At 37.2% G+C, this 25,730-nt stretch overlaps 1 protein-coding gene across 14 annotated transcripts in view; it reads right to left on the bottom strand.

The window, feature by feature from the left end:
- heph (polypyrimidine tract-binding protein 1 heph) overlaps positions 1–25,730 on the bottom strand; it is a 418,918-nt gene that overhangs the window by 73,988 nt on the left and 319,200 nt on the right. For all 14 annotated transcript variants that reach the window (XM_074117745.1, XM_074117746.1, XM_074117732.1 and 11 more), the window contains one exon: positions 19,868–20,014. In XM_074117745.1, the coding sequence (XP_073973846.1) occupies positions 19,868–20,014 (147 nt within the window). The remainder of the gene's footprint in view (positions 1–19,867; positions 20,015–25,730) is intronic.

The following is a 25,730-nucleotide window of genomic DNA, read 5'->3' as shown; positions in this document are numbered from 1 at the left end:
GTGGGAGGTGGAATTTAATGACAATGTCTCCAGACTTTGGGTGTAGGAAGTACGCTCTTACGCTCTCTAGAAGCCAGAAAAATGCTCACATTTCTTACCTTTGAAAAGAATGTTAAACAGTAATCCCAACTCCAAATGGGAATACCCATAAAAAAAGGAATTGTTTTTCGATAAGTACTCTATTCTCCTTAAAAAACAAAAGTAAAGTATATAAATAAGAAGATTGTATAAAACATATAACTTCAACCACGGAGCCTGTTGCTATTTATTTACTTTTCGTGTTGACAAAATATCTGAACAGTAAAGAGGATTTGACCGGAAGTTAAAAAGAGAAGAGATGATAGCACAAGGTATATTACAACTGGTCAGGAAATAGACCTAATCGGCTGAAAGGAAGGGGTGGAAAACGGTTTGGAAAAACCGGAAATAGAACTGGCAACTAATCACCATTACAGGATGGCCAGAGAGAGAGAGAGAGAGAGAGAGAGAGAGAGAGAGAGAGAGAGAGAGAGAGAGAGAGAGAGAGAGAGAGAGACACTTGGCGCGTGTTGTTTGTAAGCAGGCAACAACTTCCGTAGGAATGTCTCCCGCCCATTTGGGGGAGAACTTCCTTAGCCCTTAAAGAAATGAAACCATGTTCTTCTAACAGATTAAATACCTGGTGAGAAAATTTGATTTTTGTAAAATGCCACAGACCCAGAATTCAAGAAACAAATTCGAGAATTAAGATGTTGCAAGCATATCTACATTTCTCCGGGCCACTAAGACGTGTCCCATCTCATATTCACTTATAGCAACCAAAATTTTCACTTTTTGAATTACCTCATTTTTCCATTTCTTACCTTTCACAATGCGCATATAAAATAGATTGCAGCACCATCACCATTTCCAAGGGGTTCTATCGATCAGTGTCACAATTTTCTTTCTTTAGGACGAAGATATTAGCATAATAACAACCTTTACAACACCCAATAACCAGATGCAGGACCTACAGTGAAGATTTATATGTGTTTAACTACTTAGAATTTAGGTTACCCTAGTTTGGTGAATTCTAGCTTATCTTGAGGTTGACCATCCGGATGTAAACAAAGACTCAAATCTATTCTATAAAAATGTATTTCATTAAGTGATTTTCTGTAATGTGGGAATATGTTAAGACTACATATGTTACAACTAATGGTTTAGATAGAATCTACGAGGGTCATTCAATAAGTAACGAGACAAATTATTATTGCTCAAAAACGGTTTATTGAATCAGTACAAAACTTTGGTTAGGGTCATTCCATGTCAAATCAACACAAAAAAAGACCATTTTTGACCTCACCATCTCGGATTTTCTTGAAATTTGGCACATGTGTACTATTGGTATAGTCTTGGAAAAATATGAAATTTTACTGTGATATGTTAACTGGTTTATGAGTTACAGGGCTGTAAAGTTGCCAAAAATGGGCTGAAAAACAGGGAACCCCATGTTTTTGAATTACTGTAGAAGCTTTCCTAATTGAGCTACAGACTTGGGATTGGTGTCATTTTATAGCATATATAATGCTCTTTCCTCTGATCTGCGACACCATGTGGGTTAGGATATAAAAGTTTGTTAAATTTAAATTTAAAATTTAAATTTTAAATTTTTTAAAAAGTACATATTTTAAAATTTTAAAATTAATTCTATGAATAGCTAGTAGTGTTATGAATCACTGGCCAAAATATTAATTTGGGACGACAATGGCTTCATTGTTAAAAAAATTTAAGACTAAAGTTCCTTTTCATGGAAAATATATTTTAATAAAATTAAAGTAATAAATAAATTGAAAATAGTAATAATGAATCAATGAATCATAATAAATAATTATTAAGATTTAAAATATTGATTTTGAAATCATTTTTAGAATTAATAATTATGATTACAGTAATTATTCATATTAATTATAATATATTATTTTAATGAAATTATGCAGTTAATCAAATTATACAAAAATAATTCAATTCAATATCTTTGTTTAAGAACAGTCTTCTTTGGCTGAGATAACAGCCTCTTTAAGTTGGTTTAAGTCGGCAAAGGGCCTTGTGATGGCGTAGGGGTTCGGAAAAGAGACTGGCAGCTCGTGCCAGTTTGCAACGACCCTATGAAAATCAAATCCAAACTTCACTACAACTTTTTGAGTGGGCAGTAGAAAACATCACCAACATAGACTTTGCATATTCAACCCAGGAAGACTATGTTGAATATGACTGTTTTTTAAAAAATCGGTTTGCTCAAGCATTGGCTAATAAAGGAACACAGCAAAACCATGCTTTCATTCCCAGAAGTAAATCCAAAATACTGGTTAAAAACGTTTCTATGAACTCAGAAGCTTGCGAAATGGAAGTTTCAAAATTCCCTGATAAACTAAAATTAGCCGACATATCAGGTTATACCAGTGTAGTCTATAAAGAAACTGGTGGCTTGGATATGTTTTAGAGAAAAATGTCCGTAAAAGTAACTTTTCTTCATTCAGCTGGACCCTCTAAATCATCTCGTATCCAAGAAATGCTGATATTCTTTGGGTCTCAGTAGTGGATGTTTTGATAAAAATTGATCCTGTGACTCTGACAGGAAGAACTTACATATGTCCTACTAGAAAGTGATGCGTGTCAAACAAATGAAGCCTTTTCAAGCTTAAAATAATAAAGAGATCCTATTACTTAACAGAATGTTTTACTTTGGACTTATTAGTGGAATTATTATTAGCATTATTGTATTAACATGAATTCAGAGTTGAATTAATCGGATTGGAGCTTTAGTCTTAATTTGTTTTAACAATGAAGCCATTGACGTCCCAAATTAATATTTTGCCCAGTGATTCATTACACTATTAGCTATTCATAGAATTAATTTTAAAATTTTAAATTATGTACTTTTTAAAAAATTTAAAATTTAAATTTTAAATTTAAATTTAACAAACTTTATTTATCCTAACCCATACGGTGTCGCATATCACAGGAAAGGGCATTATATATGCTATAAAATGCCACCAATCCCAAGTCTGTAGCTCAATTAGGAAAGCTTCTACAGTAATTCAAAAACGCGGGGTTCCCTGTTTTTCGGCCCATTTTTGGCAACTTTACAGCCCTGTAACTCATAAACCAGTTGACATATCACAGTAAAATTTCATATTTTTCCAAGTCTATACCAATAGTACAGATGTGCCAAATTTCAAGAAAATCCGAGATGGTGAGATTCAGACCCCGTGTTGATTTGACATGGAATGACCCAGTTACTTTTCAACATAGTCCCCAGCAACACTTATACATTTGTCCCATCTTTCTGCTAATTTGTAAATGCCCTTGGCATAAAATTCTTTGGGTTGATCTCGAAGGCACTTTTGCACCTGATTTTTTACCTCTTCATTGGATCGAAAATGTATCCCTCGTAGACCATCTTTAAGGGGTCCAAACAGATGGAAGTCAGATGGGGCGAGGTCGGGGCTCGTGGAAGGATCTCCCATCCCAGTTTCTGAAGTTTTTCTTTCGTCAGCTGTGCCGTATGTGGACGGGCGTGGTCATGAAGCAAAATCACGCCTTCAGTCAAGAGCCCACGGCGTTTCGTTCGAATTGCAGGTCTTATCTTGTTTTCCAGCATGTCACTGTAGTAATGGCTGTTGATTGTTCTTTGGCCTTCAAGAAAATCACAATAAATTGGCCCCTGAAAATCCCAGAATACTGTAAGCATGACTTTACCGGCAGATGGCTGGGTCCTGAATTTTTTCCGAATGGGAGAAGTCGTATGCTTCCACTCAAGGCTCTGTCGTTTTGACTCTGGCTCATAGTGGTGGATCCATGTTTCATCACACATTACAATTCTTTTGAAAAAACCTTCTCCTTCAGTCGAATATCGATTTTTCAACTGTTGGATGATTTGAAGCCGGGTTTCTTTGTGAGCGTCCGTGAGTTGTTTGGGCACCCATCTCGCACAGGTTTTCTTGTACTGCAGCTTGTTGTGAATAATGTTATGGACAGTTCCAACACTCGCGTTTACTTTTTCACTTATCAGTTCAACGGTGATACGCCTATTGTCCCGAATTAACGCGTCAATCCGAGATTCGAGAGAGGAAGTCCCAACTTCGATCGGTCGTCCACTGCGTTGCTCGTCAGAAATTTTTGTACGGCCACTTTGAAACTGTTCTACCTATTTGTAAACGTTCGAACGATTCAAACAATTGTCTCCGTACACTTTTAACATTCTTTTGTGGATTTTACTACCTTTCTCACCTTCCGCGACTAAAAATCTGATCATGGCACGTTGTTCTTCCACGGTGCAATTCTCGAGCGGACTCGCCATCGTTAACTGAGTAAATTTGAGGTTATGTTTACAAAATATAGTTGAACAGCTGATCAGATGTCATCGCAAGTTTGCTAACTTTATGTCCTGAAAGTTTCATACGGATCAATTTAGCTGTTTTTGAGCAGTAGTAATTTGTCTCGTTACTTATTGAATGACCCTCGTATATCCAAACTAGTAGTTTAAAGTGCTGCTTCTACTTCCTTTAAAGGAAGGCGGTAGCGGTCCATGATTAAGGATATCATGGAATTGATCCATGGATGAAACTAAACTGCAATATAAGGGCGGGCTGCACTCCCAGTTTAAGGAGAGGCTCCTTTTAGTTCCCATTAGTGGATATCGAGTGTGAAGATTTCCTGTTATATACCAGTAACTCGTTGGCACTTAATCAAGAAGGCTATGTTCTCGAGATAGGTAAACCCTGGAGATTTTTGTTTATGTAGCTTACCGGAAATATCTCTGGAAAAGATGTGTTCATTTTAAGACGGCTCAAATGCATTTCCAAGCTTAAACGGTTGTTCTGAGCAAAAAATGATAGAGGAAAAATTTGTTGCCCGTCAACTCTTGTTTCAGAATATGTGACTTGATTTTAGATTCCTGATCGCGTACGCAGCAGACGCGCGACCAAAAGTGAGGGTTCGCAGTTGACCCCCATTTTCATATACACCGTTTTAAAGAGTATAAAAAGTTATGAAAGAAACCGGAAACCGCAATTCGATATCTTCAAAATTAAAGGTGCTAGGCCATTTCAAAATCTGGTATTTATTAATTATATTTCAATTTTTTAACTTGTTATCAAAGAGAAAGAAGAGCACGCGATAGATCATTTTTATGTATTTTTTCATCCTCTTTCTACTAAAAATATTGCCAAAGCAGTAAAGCTAGTATTTTTCTTAATATCGGGAAATATGTCGTTTTCCGAGTGATTTTTCTAAGAAAAGTCAAATGTTAAGAGCTTTAGATGTTCTCAAGCATACAAAAGATGGCTAAAAATTAATTTTAAATCTGTTACAAACAAGAAGGTTTAATAATTATTTGGTAATTTTGGGAGAGTTGCGTTTAATTACCAAAAAACTTGGAAACCTCCTGCCACATATGTAAGTGATCAATATCTTTCATGTAAAGGATCAAACTTATTCTTTAATTTATCAAATAATGCACTTTACTTAACTTGTGCAGCATGTACTGTGCCTTCAAAGGTGCCTCCTCAGATACAGAGAGCAGTTGATAACTTCCAGGCTAACCTGGCTTGCGAGCCAGAGGAGGCGCCTTTGATGGCACAGTACATGCTGCACAAGTTGAGTTTTCAGAAAAATGTATTTGTAATGCATTTTATGGGCTGTACAAAAAAAAACCTGTAGCATCTGATCTGAAATTACACAAAGTGCGCGTACGAAGGCAAAAAGGAAATAAACCCAAGTTATTTGGCTTTTAGATAAATATACAACTTTTTTTTCCACTTTTTATTCCAGAGAGTTTAAGATTTAGAAGGGATTAGACTTTTGGTAGATCTACCTCTCATCGAGAAGAGTGGAGGTCGACTGGATGGAAAAGGAAAGAGTGGAGCACCAAGTTAGTGGGTAGTGATGGTACTGCGAGGAGTTTGTCAAGTTAAATTTTAATCCCAAAGAAGACAGTTAGATGGGCACGAAGAAGAAGAGGAAGAAGAGACCAAATACCACTTTAGTACTACTCCTCTGGGAAAGAGGGAGAGAAAGGGAGAACAAGACGTCCTGGGGCCCACTGTTAGTCTTGAACGAGGTAGAGTATAGCCAAGAAAATTGTTTACTTACGTGTCCAAGAGGGAAGAAGTGCTCCCAAAGTAAGAAAGCCTTGGGGGGGGGGGTGGAGGAAAGGATGTCTTAAGTCTAAAAAGGGGTCTCCTATCTCGTTCGTCCTTCTCTATGACGGCGGCTGACTGTTGCTACTCTCTGTTAACCCGGAGGATGGTTTTTCGTCAAGCGGAAAAGCTCTGTTTGAGTTTTGCTTGCTTCCTCTTGACAGTACTAAGGTATACTGTATGTGAACGAGGGGGCTCAGACAGAAGTTAACTTCGGCTGGAGTAGCTGCAGCTTCTTCTTCTTCTTCTTCTTCTTCTTCATACTTCACCACTCCGCCTCCCAAGAACTGTCCTACCATTTCCATTACTACTTCAGCAGTGCTGAGTGCTCAGTTTGTGTGTATTAGTTATACTCGCACTCGTATCCGACATGATAGAATGACGATACAGTATAATCTTTTTTATAGGCGAGGGGGAGAAGGGAGTTTATCTGACGTAGTATATATTTATGTACATCTCAGAAGGTACTTCAGCTGGAGCAAAGTAGAAAACAAGTATTTACTCTAAATTCTGTGATAAAATTATGACAAATTGTAACAAATCTCCACATTGGTTTCGTCATCAAAAAAACCCCAGATCATTTGTGTGTGTGAGTCGTAGAAGTAAAGAAAATGTAATCATGTTACTGTTAATTCCATCTTGGTTTTCTAGTTGGTCTTGGTTTCTAGTTCAGGTGAATTTAATTTCAGAAAAGGAGATAACTCAGCAAAGCATTCTAAATACGGCCAATGGCTAGAGATGACCAAGCTTGCTAGAAACAAAGTCCCCATTGGCTCTGGCTGGTACTTAATCAACAATGACTAAACCATGACTGAAAGTTCTTCACGGTATTGAGCTCTAATTCTTTATGCATTTAGTCTTGATGATCATCTGACGTTAGTTCCAGTCAATGATAGTCCATCTTATTGCAATACCCTCCATTATTTATCCTAAACTATATTATTGTCTGCCAAAAACAGGACATTAAAAAGATCTGTCTGAAAGTTTAAGAAATGCAGGCGAAGTAGATGTAGAGTAACAACAGCCTAATTACCACTGTCTAGAGGAGGAGTTTGTTCTACAGAGTCAATCTTCGATTACAGACAGAGTCTGAGAGTAAAGGATAGTCTTGTAGACAGTTTACTAGAATCAACACGTGAGTAGAGAAGGTCAGAATGGTGTGCAATGTTAAGCCGGGATACTTGACCGAGGTTAGACCACGGGATCAGAGTATTATCATGTCCGATTTGGCTGCTGAGAAAGGGTCTCCGTTCAGTGAAGAGTATTGGCGTTAGTCTACTCGTGGTTAATTTTGATTTTCCATTTAATGCAGTATTTAGTCAGTTTGTCTATTGCTAAAGTAAGTCTGTCAATGACGGTGTCGATTCTTCAAGATGACGTGTACAAAGCTACATCATCAGTGTACAGGGCCAAGAGTGATATGAATAGATTTAGGAAGATCATAGGATGGAATCTTAAGAAACGCATAGAGTTAAGGTGGATGACGGACTCTACTGGAGAGCTTTACGAGTTACTGGAAGAAAGTAGGACAATATCGAATTGGCACTGATTGGAAACTGACCAGATCTTGTAACAGGAAATACGCCAACCTTTTTTGTCAGCCTTACAGGCAGGCTATCATGAAAGCTACCTGTTTGGTAGACTGGTGACAAGACCAAAATTCAAGGATGTCTCAGTCTTCCGAATCCTAGGCTTGTCTGGCTAAGGATTTTACCTCTCGGGAGGAGGATAAACCAAGGCCTGCGAGCTTTACCCAGGTGCCGCTCTCCAGAATCAACAATCTGATCAAAACGACGGGTGTGATGGGCGAGCTCTAGAGTGGGGGGAGCCACAATAGATCCAAAGGGGTGGTAGGCAGTGGCCTAGGCCTTGGGCCGCCCTATTACAACCTTATCTTATCTTAGTCCACCAAGTAAGTCCATCTTGTATTAATGTTGTTGACAAACGCATAATACTAAGTGCACAGAGATAGATATTAAAGGTAAGAGAGGACTTAAAGCTAATAGAGCGGAAGATGAACTAGTTCAAACAAGAAACATTTCCGACAACATCGCTCGTCATCCTACAAAGAGGACCTCCTCCACCCTCTAATATTAACTAAATCTTCGGCACCATAAAGTTTATACATCGGGCACACTACCCGCACAAGATGGCTACATTTTACTGTAGGCAATATGAGAGCGAGTAAGCCTAACTACCAGATCTAACCACCAAGTTAAATTAAATTTGAGTAAATGAGAGATTTGAGTATGTATGACTGGCTTCAGAGGGGTGAGAGGAGAGAGGAGGTGAACAAACAGTAGTTAGTTTCACCTGAAGAAATAAGGAACTCAAAGCTGTTTGTATTAAGTTGCTGTTACTTTGGTAATCAGCCCAAAGCGATGATAAACTTTACTTTTAAGAAAAATAATATTTTCTCCTAATTACTTTTTCTTGTTACTGACACGGTTTTGGAACAGGAAGTAGAGAAAAATGTATAATTTTCCTAAATTCAGGGTTTTGTGATAAATAGATGATTTTCCAACTTATCCTTTAAACTTTATATTGAGTAAAACCCTTTTCGGGAAAATTTAGTGCTAAACTATAACTTCTAAGTTATTAGGAAAAATTGAGCCCGCAACAAAAGATCTATAAAGTGTTCCCTTCTTTCGTAAAAATAGTGTTTTACATTTACAAGTAATGGAACAGTATTATTTAGATAGAAACGTTTTAATTCTTGGAATGAAAAGCCTTAGGTGCATCTTCAGCTTCAGGAAAGAACCCTTGGAAAATTCAACTTTGTTTTCAGATCTTGGTAATTTAAAGTCAATCAATGGAATCATTTGGTGAAATTTAAAAATCTGTTATGTACGAGGTGTGGCTAAGCTATTAAATAACGAGACTATTGCTGTAAAACATTTCATTTTAAATTTATACATATTTAGTTATTATCACCTTCAATATTACACCCCTCCCCTATCCCTACAACGCTCCATGCGGATTTACCATTGTTCGAAACAGTGCTGGAAGTCTTTTTCTGTCAGCTCCTGACTAGACAGACAATGCATTGTGAGCCGGCGCGTTGTCTTGATGGAGAACCCCGTGACTTGTTCTTCCACAAATCGGGTCGTTCTTTTCCTTACTCTTTCACGGAGTTGAGCAAGCACCTGACGGTAGTATTGTTGATTAATTATAATCGATATTTTCATCCGTTTTGGGCGTGGAAGAGCGACTCGGGCGGTCATCATCTCCGACGTCTTCTCGGCCATCTTGGAAACGCTTGAACCACTCAAAAACTTGCGCACGTGATATAAATTCATCCCCATAAACTTCTTTTAATAAAAGTTCAAGTTTCAGTAGCGGTTTTACCTAGTTTTAATGTGAAATTTCACGACAATTCGTTGCTCTGCTACATGTGTAGTATCATGTTTTCGGCAAAACGAAACTAACACCTCTTACACAAACGACGGTTCCGGTCAGACAGATTTCTCTACAAACACGTGAGACGCTGCAATCGAAAGAGAAGGCTTTACGCTGCACAGATGTCGGTCGTTTGGATTTGGCGCATGCGTAGTTCTTCTCTAGCAGCATCAGTCTCGTTATTTAATAGCCACACCTCGTATACGGAAAATTTTATTAAGGTTATATTTCTTCATTTATTTAATATTATTCAGTAAAAATTAGGCTGCCCCTGTGAAATATACAAAGTGAGCGACAGTAAGTAAATGTTATGACGTCAAGAAAGTGAAACAGATACGTCACACATGTAAATAGATGTGAAGTTGTCTTTGCAGTAGTCATTTTTCCTCATAAAAAAAAAGAAAAGCCGGCTGAAATGCAAAATTATTTGTGACAGTTTAATATAATAGGCTGTGTGATTATATGTATACTGTGGAGACTTATCACCAGAAAAGAACACGTTCAACTCCTTCGGGATCATGTGGGCCAAGCCCACTTTATCTTTTAGATCCCATTTTTTCTGGATTTTTGATTTTTCTAAGAGGAATAACGGCGAGTGCATCAATATTTTTTAACTTTTTTACATTTTATACAACAATAGATTTTATTTTGAAGTTTTTTTTGAAGTAATCATCAAATAGTGAGTTGTCTATCTGTATTTTCTAAATCTTCGAAACTTACGGCTAAACTAAAACAATTTCGAGCCGGAAATAGCGGATTAGTAAATTAGGATTCCACCTGAAATTATTGTTCTCACCAGTAGTTGAAAGGAAGGGGCTGAATCTCCGAAAAATGCCCTTAAAAGAAGACCACAGACAGGCTAATCGACTAGTTATTACTTGGGACGGTCGATACAGCGGTGAAAAAAAAACATTTGGGCTATTCCATCCAATTCTAGTGAGACGATATTTTTAATAGACTAGACGATATGAACGCTGAAGATTTCTTGATAAAAGAGAGATCTAGGAGTTCGTCTTACTTGGTTTTGAAACCCTGTACCAGTACTGTGGTATTTTCAAGACTTCGACTGCATAAAGTTGTAATTAATAGTTCCATATGTAGTCGAAAGCGTGACCTACTATTTCAAATACATCAGCGACGTCAGCAAGGAAATAAAGACAAGAATAAAGGCTCTTAGAATATAACTCGTAGGGTTTCCTTTTTATCCTTTCTTAATCCTTGACGTCACTTTTATGAAACCCATTTTATTTTCTGCACAATATTGACGGAGAATAAACCGGAAATTAGGACAATTTATTTGTTAAAATAAATAGCTTTGTTTCTTATCGGCTTAGGCTCGCGCGAAAAATCTGGAAAAGTATGTTTCTGCAGAGCGTTTCCCATCGTGAGACTGATAGCAATTGGTATAGTGGGGAGTACCAGAAAACTTTGAATTAGGCACGCCCAGTATGGCTAAAAACCGCTACAAACGGCTGCCAAAGCAGCAGAAGAACTTAAGACGCACACCAACTTAGGTGTCAAAAAAGAGGAGGAAGCTTTGTGTTTTAGGTCCAATGGGTAGTCCCAGGGAACCGCATCGAATTGTTGATGCACAGACGTGATGTAGAACGTACAAGCTGTAGAACTTGATGACCGACATTTTGAGTAGGCTCTTTGTAGACATTTGTTTTTGAGTATAAACTTATCTTTCCTTCATTAATTCGGCATTTCTCTCAAAATTGTTTACGGAACTCTAAATTGGTTAGTAGGGATGGAAACCCTAAGCTAGGTCAAGGCCACTCTGAGCCTTTACAGCAATAGGGAATAGCACAAAGGGCAGAAAATCGAGTCCAGTCCCACCATATGATCCCCAGCAAAGTACCTCTACGGACAATCTACTATGACTAAAGACCCTAGCCTCCTTTACAACCCAAAAGATCCATCATAAGATGGAAGAGTTTTTCCTCCTCCGTCTTGCAAACTCTACAACAAAGATTATGCATGAGTTCCATTTTGAAGAGGTGCCCTCCCAAAACCACAATGCTCAATGAGGGGATCCATCCCTCCTGAGCTATATTAGCACCCAGTAGAACGATTAAGAGAATTGGAAAACAAAAATTAGAAATGAATGAATGGTGGATGTTACAATATTTCTCTGGTTTTAATAGATTTTGTTTTTTGTTGTTTTGTAGCGAATGGAATATAATGTATAATGGATTGTGTAAAATGAACGAGATTCTGGATTCAGGGATTAGCTAACAGATACAGAGAGGGGGTGCGGAATGCAGGAGGGCGGGATATGCGAACGGCTGGATGTATTTGACGTAAACATGCACGTTGGCAACACTGAGCGTCTTGTTCATGAAATATACACCACCCGATAGAGAGCGTACTTGTAGGAAGGGATATTACGCCCCTTGTGTCACTCTAGCTTTTGTGCAACTGGAGAGAGCCAGAGAGAGAGAGAGAGAGATAGGGAGAGGAGGTGGGGAGAAACAGGTTGAAACATGAGAGTTTAGAGAGGTCGCAACAGTAATGTTGGATCGTTGATGTTCACACAGACAAACGCACGCAGATGGCGCGGCGTACAAGCTCGGCTAGTGTGGACGCAAACTGCTCTAATGAATCGTTGCATTATAGAACTCTCTCTATGTGTCTCTCACTCTGGCTTGTAGATTTTCAGACCTGGCGGCCGAACGCTCTCACAGAGCGCGAAGAGAGAGGTTTCCATGGCTACCATTGTATGGGTACAATACGTCACACATGGAGCACGCATACCAACCTTCAAATAACCAAAAAACTACAAATTTTATATATATATATGTATGTTTGTGCATTTGTGTGCTTCACAAACTAACATTGCCACATCAGAATAACGACGCTATCACAAAACGATATATTGAAAACTAATTACTCCTGAAAACGCACAGCCGTTCTCGCCAACAGATAAGAACGAACGAGGGTTCATTAGCCGTGTGCTCCGTATTCCCGACCAGCCAGATTCCAAATTCAAACTGGGAAATAGAATGGAGAGGCAAGAAGAGTAACACTAATTGTTAAAGCGAGAGGAAGTCCCTAGCGGCTTTGTCCAACGCACACTGGCCAAATAGTTCACGTCAACGTGTATCTCTTTAAAATTCAACATTTTGAAAATTGTTACAATGAAATGGGTTTTCACGAGACATTAATAATTTAAGTGCATACTTTTCAGAGCATGGACTGAATTGCACCAGACTAGCGTCCTTCCCAAGCTTTCTCCACTGCGTAAATAATACGTGCCTGGCCCGGACCAGAGGCTCTCCTCAAACAAAAGTGCCGCCGCTTTCAAACCTGCTACTCCTAAATTCAAGGACAGACATCACGTTCAGCGTATTCTGTATTCAACTGGTTGAACTCCTAAACTCAAATCATGGAACAAACGTAGCTGCAATAAGACAACGGCCATCGGTCACTGAAGAGCAATGAAGGGCGTAAAAGTTTCTGACACAACTTTGACCCCTTTCTGCGGTGCCAATTCATCGTGAAGATATCTGCCAAGTGTTAGGGTACCTTGCAGAAGATTTCAAACAGTGGTGTTTAAAAAAACTGCTTGACTCTTTCCACGACATGAGCCTTCTATTTGCCCCAATTGGTGGAAGAGTCAGCTGGTCCACAGACTAGAGTGACGGAGGATACCTACATGTTCTCGCGGTGAATGAGAAGGTGGCGCAACTATTCCCGAAGGCTAAACGACCATCCTGCCCCCACACAATAGACCAAGGGGATTCTACCATCATCATTGCATTGCAATATCTCGACCACCACGAAACCTTTCCTCAACTGGTGAACCTGGAGACAGTACTCCAGCGGGCCGATTCACGATCTCGTGGTACCATTTCATAGAAACTCTGTCTCCTATTTTAAGGCCTAGAATGGTCACTGGCCCAGCCATGCCCAGCTCATGGTTTACGGTTTTTCTACACCCTCCTGGTATCAGCTTGGGCTTACTACACCATTCCAGGTGAGACGTTTTTCCGTACACGTCCCCCATTAGTCGCTTCTTACGACAGGCAGGAGATACTGTGGGGCTATTCTCACCCCGGTCCCACACGGAAACGGAGGATACCTACAGTCATCCCTCACCTTTAAGAAAGGAACTTGGGAGACAGGTTCAGCAGCAGAACTTACTCACACATAGATCATGCTTTCACACATCGCCACACTAATATTGCTTCCATTATTATTCGTAATAATCACCTTAAATTATACGTATTAGAACATAATCTACTATCGATACTTTACAAGTTATATTAATTATCCGTTCCTAATTCATCATTTCCTCTCACTACGTCATCAGCGTACTCTGTACAGAAACCTGATTGCGTATCACTTTTCCGGAAAAAGTGATTTTTTGAGGGTTTTAGTCTGAGATGGGCAAAAATTTAATCAATAAAATTCCAACTGAATTAAAACAAAAGTTGACTGAATTTAATTCCAAATTTAGTTTAAATCACTTTTAATGATTAAATTTTTTAATTTAACAAACAACTTTGCCAATGGTTGAACCAGAATCGGGCCAACAACACACCTTCATCCCTCCTGCCTAGCTGGTGCCCAATATCCCATAAAACGGAAAAAATCGATTGAGCCTTTCCGGTTGGTTAACTTTAACCCAAATTAAGTATAATATTTGAATCTACAACTAAATTTTAAATTAGATAATGCATTTGTGGTTTTGCGGTTTTATGGCACACCCATAAATTTGTAAAAAAAAAAACCACTCGTATGGTCTCTGGAGATGTCAAAGCGGATATTTCCTGTGAGAAGTCGATATCGATAATTTGATTCGATTGCAATGCTTTCCTAACTATTAGTAAAAGAGAAAGCACAAAGTTACTCATCAAAAAAGAGGCCTCGCCAAAACGTGGTCCGAACCATGAGTTGAAAAGTCATGTAGTAAATCAATTTGATTATCGATTAAATTTTAAAAAGTTTAATCAATGAAATTAAGGCGGAGGACATAGTATTGACAACTTGCAACCGCAATTATCTGAATTGGTAGGAAGTACACTCAACAGAAATTAAAACAAGATTCTTCAAAGAAGTTAAAAAAGAAAAAGAAAAAGGATAACGGAAACGCAGAGGATTCTAAAAGGATACTGGAATGGCTGGAATGTGTCCAGAAGTTGTGTGAGAGAACCTTCTGGAATCCCACTTTACACTAACACGTACCATCTTATATGTTGTGGCCATAAAAATATCTGCGCTATAATATTGTGACACTTCCTTACAAAAAAATGAATGTCTACTTTTTTGGTAATGTTATTTTCAAAATGATTTCTTCCAGGTTGGTGGCTCACCCAGGATACACAGGATAGTGAATTGACGTTGAACCTCCTAGTGAACAAAACAAACGCACCCCAACAAATACCAAAGTACCTTGGGAAATGCTACAAATAGGCCTAGCGGAAATATAAATAATCTGATCGATTCGAGCGTGCTTCAACAGTTTATATACCAAAAAAGGTTTTTCGGACTATTAACGCATTCCAGTCTGTAACATCTCCTTGATTTAAGATCAGGTGCCGCTTGGATGAAAGAATGACATCATCACAAGAAGACGTTTCTTCTTGACGGAAAGACAACGACGTACAGATTTCTGCCTGTGGTAATTGCCTCCAGACCAGATCAGGGTGCCGCTTAGATGAAAGAATGGCATAATTACATGAAGACGTTTCTTCTTGACGGAAAGACAACGACGTACAGATTTCTGCCTGTGGTTATTGCCTCTAGACCAGATCAGGTGCCGCTTAGATGAAAGAATGGCATCATTACAAGAGGACGTTTCTTCTTGACGGAAAGACAACGACGTACAGATTTCTGCCTGTGGTTATTGCCTCCAGACCAGATCAGGTGCCGCTTAGATGAAAGAATGGCATCATTACAAGAGGACGTTTCTTCTTGACGGAAAGACAACGACGTACAGATTTCTGCCTGCGGTTATCGCCTCCAGTCCTGCTCAGATGTGAATGGAAAACTCCTTCACAAACATTGGTCTCTTGCTCAAAATTTGTGGTGTATCCCAAGACTAGCGATATCAGTTACCATTTCGCTACGAACGCTGAACTAAAACAAGTGATTCACAAGACCAAACATTAGTGATCTTGAATCTTTCACAAGAGTTAGCGCTGCTGTAAAAAAAAAAAAAATTACTTCCATGCTGATAATTGCGCAGATCAACCCACAGTTTAGCAGCCTCACTGCTTTGGTTGATCTCTTTGCAATGGAAACTGAAGTAGAACCTTCATTAATTAATCAAAGTAATCCAAAAACTAGGTTCGCCTGCTAGAACTGTAAAGTAGCTATCTTGGGGAGAGAGGGGGCAGGCTACCCATCAAAAGATTTAAGAGAAATGACCTAAATCTAAATGAGATGTAAACATGGCGTCTGTACGATGGAAAAAGAATGGAAAAACACAAAACCAGCCTCCCAAGTGAATAAAGTATTCATTCATTTATGTCGGCAACTTTTACCGTGTAAAAATGAGAGTTTACTCAAGCTTACTTACTTATACATCCTGTGTGCATACTTTATGCAGTAATAATGCTAGTCCTCTAATTATTAATAATAAAATCTTAAGCATAACGAACTCCAGAAAATGATTATTTCCGGTTTCAACTTCAAATTGAACACCAGTAAACCATACTTCTCCTGTTACTATAATAGAATAAGAAAAAATGAAAAATCAAATGTGAAAAAAAATCCGTTCAAACTATATCCGGAAAATGTGGGTGGGGCGATATAAAGTTGGAACGGAAGCTTGTGTTATGTAAATCATCCAGTGCCTTCTTAAGTTATAACCTTACTTCCTACTGTAACATAGTCAAGTTTTAAATAATGGAATGTTGCGCTTCCCGTTGCTTTCATTGTTTTTTCACAACCTCTTTCCGCATTTATTAAATAATGTTCCGTCTGTTTTATATATATATATATATTTAATAATGTGATACATATATAATGATAGCAGTGAGCACTCTAGCCTGATCTGAAGAGATCCGGAAATAGTAGCACTATATGTACGTATTTGAGACATCTCTTATTTGATGAAATATTCTGTTTAGGAATACGCAATAATACTACTTGCTATATTAAAGGCAGTGGCACTTACATGATAGAGCGAGAGGGAATGAGTGACCCCAATAACGGAAGCGCTACGTGTTTCTTTCCTTTAGAAGTGTAGCAGTATTCTATCGAAAGCCAGCATGGACCATACTATAATCTACATTTTGGTAAATATGATAGAAGTGTACCGTCTTGAGGGCGCCCTGAAGCTGAGCATCGCGCTGGCACTTTTATTCGCTCTATTCTATTAATACAAGTGAACTGGAAAGAAAGGAGACATCTCTTGGCATCAGCATCTTTTTGGGGAAACCTTTCACCTTGAGAGTGTGCACGGTTCAGCAGCAGGTTTCAAAACTCGCCACTTCAATACGGTTTTCATTTTAAAGGCAAGTCATTACTGAGGTTCTAGATTTAGGTAATATATCTTAAATTTAGTCGGTTACTGTTTTAACTTGTTGTTACTTCATTTAAGGATGAAAAAATCGAACTAACAGAAGGGATTAGAACAGTGGTTTTCGGGTTCGAATCCAGCTTCCCTTCCTAGGAGCTTCTCCGACGATGGAAAGTGTTGTCTGTAACGAGAGAACTGTTGCCTGTAGGGCGACAGTGGCCCTGTACTTTTTACAATCAGAAATTGAGCCTATACATTTTTCCATCGACTAAAATTTGTTGAGAAGACGCTGTGTAGGATGTTGTGTACAGTTAACATGATGAACATCATGATAAAGAGTTCATGGTTAGAAGCATGAACATCATCAGCAAGGCTAAGTCCGTGTTGGGCCCTAACTTAACCTCGCCAGTTAGAACAACTAACGGGAGTTGCAGAACCGGCTACTACCCTTAAAGTCACCACTTTCTAACTTCAGGTTTGGAAACTTCGCATTCTGTGGAACACGAAACTTTTTCCGGCATCTCGAAACCACAAACCGGATATTTCCGGTTAAATCCCCCCCCCCTAAAAGAAGAAAAATTGTACGATTGCAACAACACCTTTTCTAGAGTAAAAGAAAGAGTTGAAGAAAGTAAAAAAACATTTAAAAATCTGTACATGCAGAGACAAAGTTTAACCTTTATATATTTTTTTTTTACTTTATTTTCCAGCGAGTAACATTTAAGATGAGGAGGAGGGCGTGGAGGCAGCGACTAATTCAAGTGTCAAAGAGTTGGCGTCATATTGGTGGAGGCGGTGGTAAGTTGGTATGCGCGTGGCCACCGTTCTGTGTGTAGACAATGGGCCTGCCCCACACCTCCTCCTTAATGAGAGCCTAAGTGTTTCCGCCGCCTCTCTTAAACCCCAACCGCCTCTCCTAACAGCACAAGGCGCCCTGGCTGCTGGCCTACATAACCACGGGGGCTGTGTTTTAGCGGTACTAAGTGGTGTCCATGGGTTACATGTACTATCTCTTCTCGCATTACATTCATTATCCCCTAATATTCATACCTGGCTCGCATTTCCCTTTCCACCGTAACATTGTTACGCTCCTACACTCTTGGGAATCCGATCCGATCTAAGAAAGCATAGTACAAATTACTGGAGTTGGAGATAGTTAAAAAGACCAACTCTAATAGGGCCCTCTTAGTACACCGCTAGATCCATTAACAAATTTGTATAAAGTTGGCATATTTACATCTAGTTTCTGCCATTTCGCAGGTGTACGTAATATGATGACATTGCAGGCATATTGAAAATGCATATTCAGAATGTAAAATTGCAATATTCAATGAAAATTAAAGTTATTGTTGCAGCAGGAATAAATTGCAAGGTCGAAACTTAGAAACCAGATCGTCTGTTCAACACATCGGAGGGCAGAGAACATAAAATTTAACTGGCCAGCGACGGAAATACAGGGACCAATGCCCTGTTCTAGCATTTCAAAGACAAGAAAACCACCATTTTTGGGCCTATCCTTCCGGTTTCTAGCATTTGCTGAGCCCGGGGTTGTGGCGGCTGAATCACAACGTCTCGGCCATCCCACACTTAACGATTCACACAGATATCCTTCATCTCTTCCGGTAATTGGGTAACCGTTTTCCCAGCTCATGTTATCTTCCAAAAGAGTGAATAGGAAATAGACATTGGATACCAGGACGGCACTAAGGGCAGACTTTTGAATTTTGATGTGAGATGGAAGGTTTTGCATGCGCTGAAGAATAAGTGCTCTGATCCAACACGGCCTAGTAAGTCCATTTTTCCTCTTGTTTTGAAATGAGACTTCCTGGGGGGGTCTCTTTTTAATTGGTAATGGCCATTATCAGAAAATTCAATCGACTTCCCAGTTTGTAAACAAACTCGCCTTCTTCATCAGTATAAGTTGGAGGAGACTCTCTTTTATTCTCTTAGGCTGGAAACATAGTGGAGCGGCGATGATAGCGAAGAGCAAAGCGGCGAAAACAAACACTCTCTGTAGATAGCGTTGCTCTATCTTCGCTTTGCTTCCCACTATGCGCGGTCCCATATGTTAACTTGTGTTTAATTTCGCCGCTTTGCTCTTTGCTATCATCGCCGCAACCACTATGTTTCCAGCCTTACGTAGCTGAAGTCGAGATTCCCAATGAGGTTTCTGACATCAAACTTAGCTGTATCAGGAATCGTCGGGTTCAGATAAAGACGCACGCTTCTGGAACTAATGATTTTTGCCAATGCTTATTCTCTTCATTAGGACCCTAAAGGACCTACATACACGTTCTCTCTGAGCTTGCCTTGTTTTTGAGAATGGGAGTTCTGGGGTTGAAAAACACAGCATCACTTTAAATCATCTTCAATTTTTTTTTCGCCCGTAATATTTTACTTGGCATAAGGATCAGTTGGGCGAACAAGTTATTTTTTTTGCGTCATAGAGAATAGACAAGGAAGCTTAAAAAATCTCTGCAAATATTTTATATTTTTTAAATTATGAGTATAAATATACACTTTTCTCATCTAAAGACTGTACTAAATTCTTCTCTTTAGTTTTGGAACAGATGTGTTAGAAAGTGCGTAACGTTTGCCAAAATAATCGTCTACGTGCTGCCAACTGAGAGATATAAGGTAACTTAATTCCCTAATCACGTATTAATTATACGGCTAATTAGCAGTCAGGTGCCAAAAATTACTTTAAAATAGCTTGGCCCAAATCCAAATAGGTTCTAATAAACAATCCATAGAGAATGGCTACTGGAAGCTGAACAGGAAGGATTCGGTGATGCAAATCTTTAAATATAGTAAACTTCCAGATGTACAAACTTACCGCGTTACTATGTGATTGATCAGTCTTCAGTTCTTTGTGATTGCTGAACTGTACATAAACAGCTCTGCCTCTAAGCTGAGCCATACAACTGCCGAAGTACTGCACCATCGCTGACGCCGACAGTTCATCTCCCATCTCCAGGAAAGCCTGCGTCCACAAAAGAAAAAAGAAGTTAGAATAACCAAATATGCATTTATTTATTTATTTTTTTAAATTTTAGGGAAAAGTTTGGACAAATATGTTTAAGATTAATAATAATAAAACAAATTCATTCTGAGTATATGTACACAAACTGAAAATATAAATCGATATTGGGGCGATGAATATTGATGACGTGGAATATTGGGCCGTAGAGAGGAAGTCAAAGTGTGTTCTCGTCTGGGAAAGAACTTACCCATCTGTTTGATATCAATATTAAGAAATACTTCCGCTCACATCAAAGAGAGCAAGAAAATATCTTTAATATTATGAGATGAAACAGAGACAAATAGTTTTTGAAAGACATCCCGGCAGGACAAATATTGATGTAACTAGAATATAAATTTAAAGAGAGAATGACAGTGTGCTTATGTCTGTTCCCGTTTCTTTGAATGTCTTCTAAATGATTCACTACTTGGGCTCATACAGAACTTCCAACATCTTTTCTGGCAATTAGAACAAAATCTAAAACGTTCCATGCTTTTTAACTTAAAAATGCTGAAAAAACGGACTTCTTTACTTAATATTTCTCCAAATGGGCTTTATCCATCAAGACAACGCGCGATGGCTCACACTGCATTGTCTGTCAAGACGTTTCTAGCCAAAAGTACAACATCCCAGTTTTAGGCCATTCGCCTTATTCGCCTGACTTGGCCCCATGTGTGTCTTTTATCTGTTCCCCAAAGTAAAATCTGCATTAAAAGAAACACGATTTCGGTCCAGTTGAAGCTGTGAAAGAAAAAGCGGCACGCGTCATGCAGGAGCTCACAGAAAAAGACTTCCAGCACTGTTTCGAACAATAGTAAATTCGCATGGAGCGTTTTAGTGATAGGGGAGGGGTGTATATTGAAGGAGATAATAACTAAATATGTATAAATTTAAAATAAAATGTTTCGCAGCAATAGTCTTGTTATTTAATAGCCACACCTCATTTTTCTAGCAACTTATATAAAATATAACAAATATAAATGGCTAGACAAATTGGCAACAGCATAAAGGTTGAAAATAGATTCTTGTACTTGCTGATGAATTCCCGTATTTGTTTATATAATATGTATATATAAAACTGAACCATTGTCTTGTTTAACAGGATTACCTCCTGGTAAATCATCCGCTGCCAACCGACGCATATTATAAATAAATAATGGCAATAAAAGTCATTCTTAAAATTAAAATATAATAATGGCACCGCTTGGAATCGTTCGGACTTTGATAGATATAGAAGATACTTTTAATGTGCAGCAAAATCTGGCGGAAAGTTTGCGCAGCATTTTTGGGATTTAAAAAATAAACAAATATAGAAGAATAAACGTGTAACTTCCGCACTTAATTAAATTTTGCTGCAATTAAGTTAGCTTGCCAGAAATAATCTTGCTTGAGTCTTGTTTTCTCTAGTAAGAGATAATTGCAACTAACTTCTAGGAGGTCTGCTGAACCTGAATAATGGAATCCAACAGGTGCGCAATTTATTTCATCCTACCTGACATTTAGAGAGAGAGAGAGAGAGAGAGAGAGAGAGAGAGACTGTAGTTAGTATGTTAATAATAGGACGTATTACTTCCGCATTAATCTTATCTTGGCCTTAAACTAGAAATAAAGCCAACTATCTTGCACTAAACGGACATAATAGTGGTGAGAAATGAATAAAACAGAAGATGCTGCAGATAATTAACAGGTGTGAGTTCTAATGAAAATTATATGGATGTTATTTTAAGATTAAGTACCCTCCTTTTTCATGATATTAAACCAAAATTTGGTGCCTTTACACAACTACACAACTTACCCTAACAATTAAGATAAATACATTTTCTTGTGACTAAGAAATAGGTACGTAAAAATTACTTTAAGAAAAAAATACAAAATTTATTCAAGTAAAGGGGCTTTTCCGCTTCAATATTGATTTTCCTTCAAATACGGAATTTCCCTGGCATGTCAATATTGTGTATGTAATATGGCCGTAACACTCAAGGCACAGGAAAGCTTAAACCTACTGCTTAGTTACAGTACCTGCAAAGATAAAATTACCCAAGTTTAATCGGTAAATCGGTAACGTTGATATCATTTATCAAGAAATGAAGGTAAAAATTTGGATTTGGCAAAGTGGCTCACGGAGTCAGTCCACAGTTACTACTAATTCCAGAATTTATGTAGCTCCTGATAATCACATAGATGGACGCAAATTGTAAAAACACCCTGGAACCCTAAAAAAGCTTATATTTGCTTCTGAAAACTTTAAACCCAAAACCAAAATTAAGAGAAAGTATGAGGTGATACCCTAAGTTTACAATACAAAACCCAGTAAACTACATAAATAAGTATTAAGTTCCTTTCAATGTCAGCTCTAATCTTTTCCTGCAACTTAGTATCTGAAACTTTGTCTTCTTTCTTGGGAAAAACTGATTTTTGGCTGGTTTTTACGAAAATATTAAGCTACAGTGGTCAAAAAAAGTATTCATACACTAAGTACTGAACTTTTGTTTCTAGGATGACTATTTCTTCAGCACTGAAATCGAAGATAGTAACAATGAATTTAATGCTCTCATTTTCTTTTATAAACATAAAGAATTGATTAAAAAGCAGCAAAATAAAACCCTATTGAAAATTCATGGTCTTGTTTGGAGCGAAAAATTCGAAAATTGAAATGTTCTTCCAGAGAAGAGCTCAGAACCAATTTAAAGAAATCATGGGCAGAAATCACATCTCAAGAGACACTAAACCTGGTGGAATCTATGCCAAGGAGGCTTCAGGCAATAATAAATGCAAAGGGCAATAATAAATTCTTACAAATTATTAGGTATTTAGTTTTGCGTTAATTATAACATTCAGACTGTGTATGAATAGTTATTTATTTAACAAGTGTGGAAAGTAGTACTTTTCCTCACGCGAGGCAGGGTTTGCACGCATGAGCGAACGAAGCGAGTTAAATATTATATTTTTTCTGCAACCATTAGATTTATTAACTAAAAAAATTAAAAATTTCATTTTTACAGTCTACAAAAAGTAATTTATTTATTATAATATAAACATTTATTGTTATATTACAATTATTTACATTACTTACGTATTATTACATTACTTATTACATTTTCTGCTGTTTCTTTTATTGATGGAGGAGTGTTTTCTAAACAGGAATCACTAGAATCCATTTTAAATTTCTATAAGGTAACACTATAACCTTTTTAACTGTTATAATTAAAAATATCTAATTATTTATTAAAGTATTATTTTTATTTCTATATTCCTTTCAATTTTTATTTTATTTTTTAATATTCGTTTTTTAATTATTTAGTTACGTTAAATAAGCTTATTAAAGTTTTACAGAAAATATTTATGTTAATAACAAAACTTCTTATATCAAGGAAGCACAATAAAGTTTTTCCACTCACTAGTGAGGAAAGTGACACTAATGGGAATTTTTCCCCACTAGTGTGGGAAGTTGGGCATTACACAGCTGATTTTAATTGAGTAATGAGAACTTCCCTACATGGTTGCAGAAAATACTTATTTTGCATACAATAAATTATTTTTCTGCTTTTTAATCAATTCTTTATGTTTATAAAAGAAAATGAGAGCATTAAATCCATTGTTACTATCTTCGATTTCAGCGCTGAAGAAATAGTCATCCTAGAAACAAAAGTTCAGTAGATAAAGTAAGAAAACTTAGTGTATGAATACTTTTTTTGACCACTGTAAGTTCAAAGTGCTAAGTTCAAACAATGTACTACTTAGAAATATATCTCCTTAACAAAAACTTACAGTTTAAAAAGTTAAGTATAAGGGTTGATTAAGCGCCAAAAGGTACACAAATCAGCTAGTACCCAACATTTCATTCAAGCTTAGTTGATATAATTTAAGTAATTTTGCTGCATTAACTTTTCCTTCACATTTTTTAGAATTTATTAGATGTCACAGACCCTTATGCTGGCCAGTTCGTTGATAATATTATTTGGTTATAATTATGATAAAATGTATATTATATCTTCGTTTTTAAATAGGTACTTTATTTTAACTCTATTCCAAATTATTCTTCTGATTTATCTTTAATATGCCCTTTATTCTGAAGTTGTCACATCTTATACATGCATGTTAAAGTAGAAAAAGACAAAGTTAGAGTCGGCTACTGTTTAAATTTGAATCACGGAGGATTTAAAACAATATTTCAGACTTGAATTCGTCTTACCGAAATATTCGTGAGCACAAATAACACACAGTTAATAACAAGTAGATTATTCAACAACAATTATTCATTTCTCAATTGTAATTTAATTTTACTTATAGTAAAATACTGGAATAATTAGCTGTCCTAAAAGTATGCAATACTTATTTATTTTATATTACATAACATATATATAACATTGTGAGAAGAACAGCTACATTGAGAGTGTGATTGAAGAAAACTATATTATTTGCGATAGAGCCAGATAATTATTACCTATTATTATAAACGTTTGACTACTTCATAAAATAACAATTACTTTAATCGAAGAATGAACTTAAACCGACAATTTTAATAAAAATAAAATAATCGAAATCATTGATGTATGTTGGTGTAAGCATTTTTTTAAAAAAGTTTTTAAATTTTGTAGCCTCGTAATTTTTTTTATTTTTTATACCGTTTTCTTTTTAACCTGTAATTAATAGTTTGATTATTATAGATTAATAGATATTAAAGTCAATCTACAGTGCTACTTGAACAAATATTTTGTAGATGAAAATGGCCAGCATAAGGGTCTGTGACATCTAATAAATTCTAAAAAATGTGAAGGAAAAGTTAATGCAGCAAAATTACTTAAATTATATCAACTAAGCTTGAATGAAATGTTGGGTACTAGCTGATTTGTGTACCTTTTGGCGCTTAATCAACCCTTATACTTAACTTTTTAAACTGTAAGTTTTTGTTAAGGAGATTTTTGTACCTTTTGGATAGATTTTCATTTTTGTCTATTTTGCTAAGTTACATATCTGCTTTACTGCTTTTTTTAAATTAGGAATAAGCAATTCTATCATTATAACCTGATAAGGTGTTAAGTAGGAACCGTAACTACCACTGGAGAGATCTTTTTAAAGAATGATTATAGTTGCGGTCCCCAAACCATCCTCAATAACAATTTTTTTGAGAAAGCCTTTTTATATAAAATAGGAAGGTATTTGTACGTAAAAAGCAAATTTAAACTGCGATTTCAGACCTTCCTTTTAAGAGGAGTAAGAAAAATAAACGGGCGATTACAGTACTTCTCCCTAAAAGGCAAAGAGGCAAAGATTTTGAATCGAACGACAATTCATTAATGTAAATAGGTTCATCCATTGATAATTTTAACGATTTCAGTACTTCCTCTTAGTAGGTGTAAGAGCATGATGGCACTTCACAGCCATGTAGAGGAGCTTTAATCACTTCTTCGTGCTAAATTTTATCAAAATCGGACAAAGCGTTATAGAAATATTGGTAATAATAGTTTTAGAAACGGCCATACTTGGGTGGGGCAAACTCCCCTCCATATGAGGCGTAGCGACGAGACTTTTAAAGTGCAAATCTGTACAAAATTTCGATTCGAATGACACTTCATTCATGAAAATCAGTTCACTTGTCGATAATTTGAAACGATTGCTATACTTCCCCTTAACTAGTGTAAGAGCAGATCGCCGCTTTAATGTTACGTAGGGGAGC

Source organism: Rhodnius prolixus, unplaced genomic scaffold (genome assembly GCF_049639745.1).
Source record: "Rhodnius prolixus isolate KJV_2025 unplaced genomic scaffold, Rpr scaffold_2, whole genome shotgun sequence".
Classification (NCBI taxonomy): Eukaryota; Metazoa; Arthropoda; class Insecta; order Hemiptera; family Reduviidae; genus Rhodnius; species Rhodnius prolixus.
The sequence above is the reverse complement of the archived record's forward strand: the minus strand, read 5'-3'. Positions and strand labels throughout refer to the sequence as shown.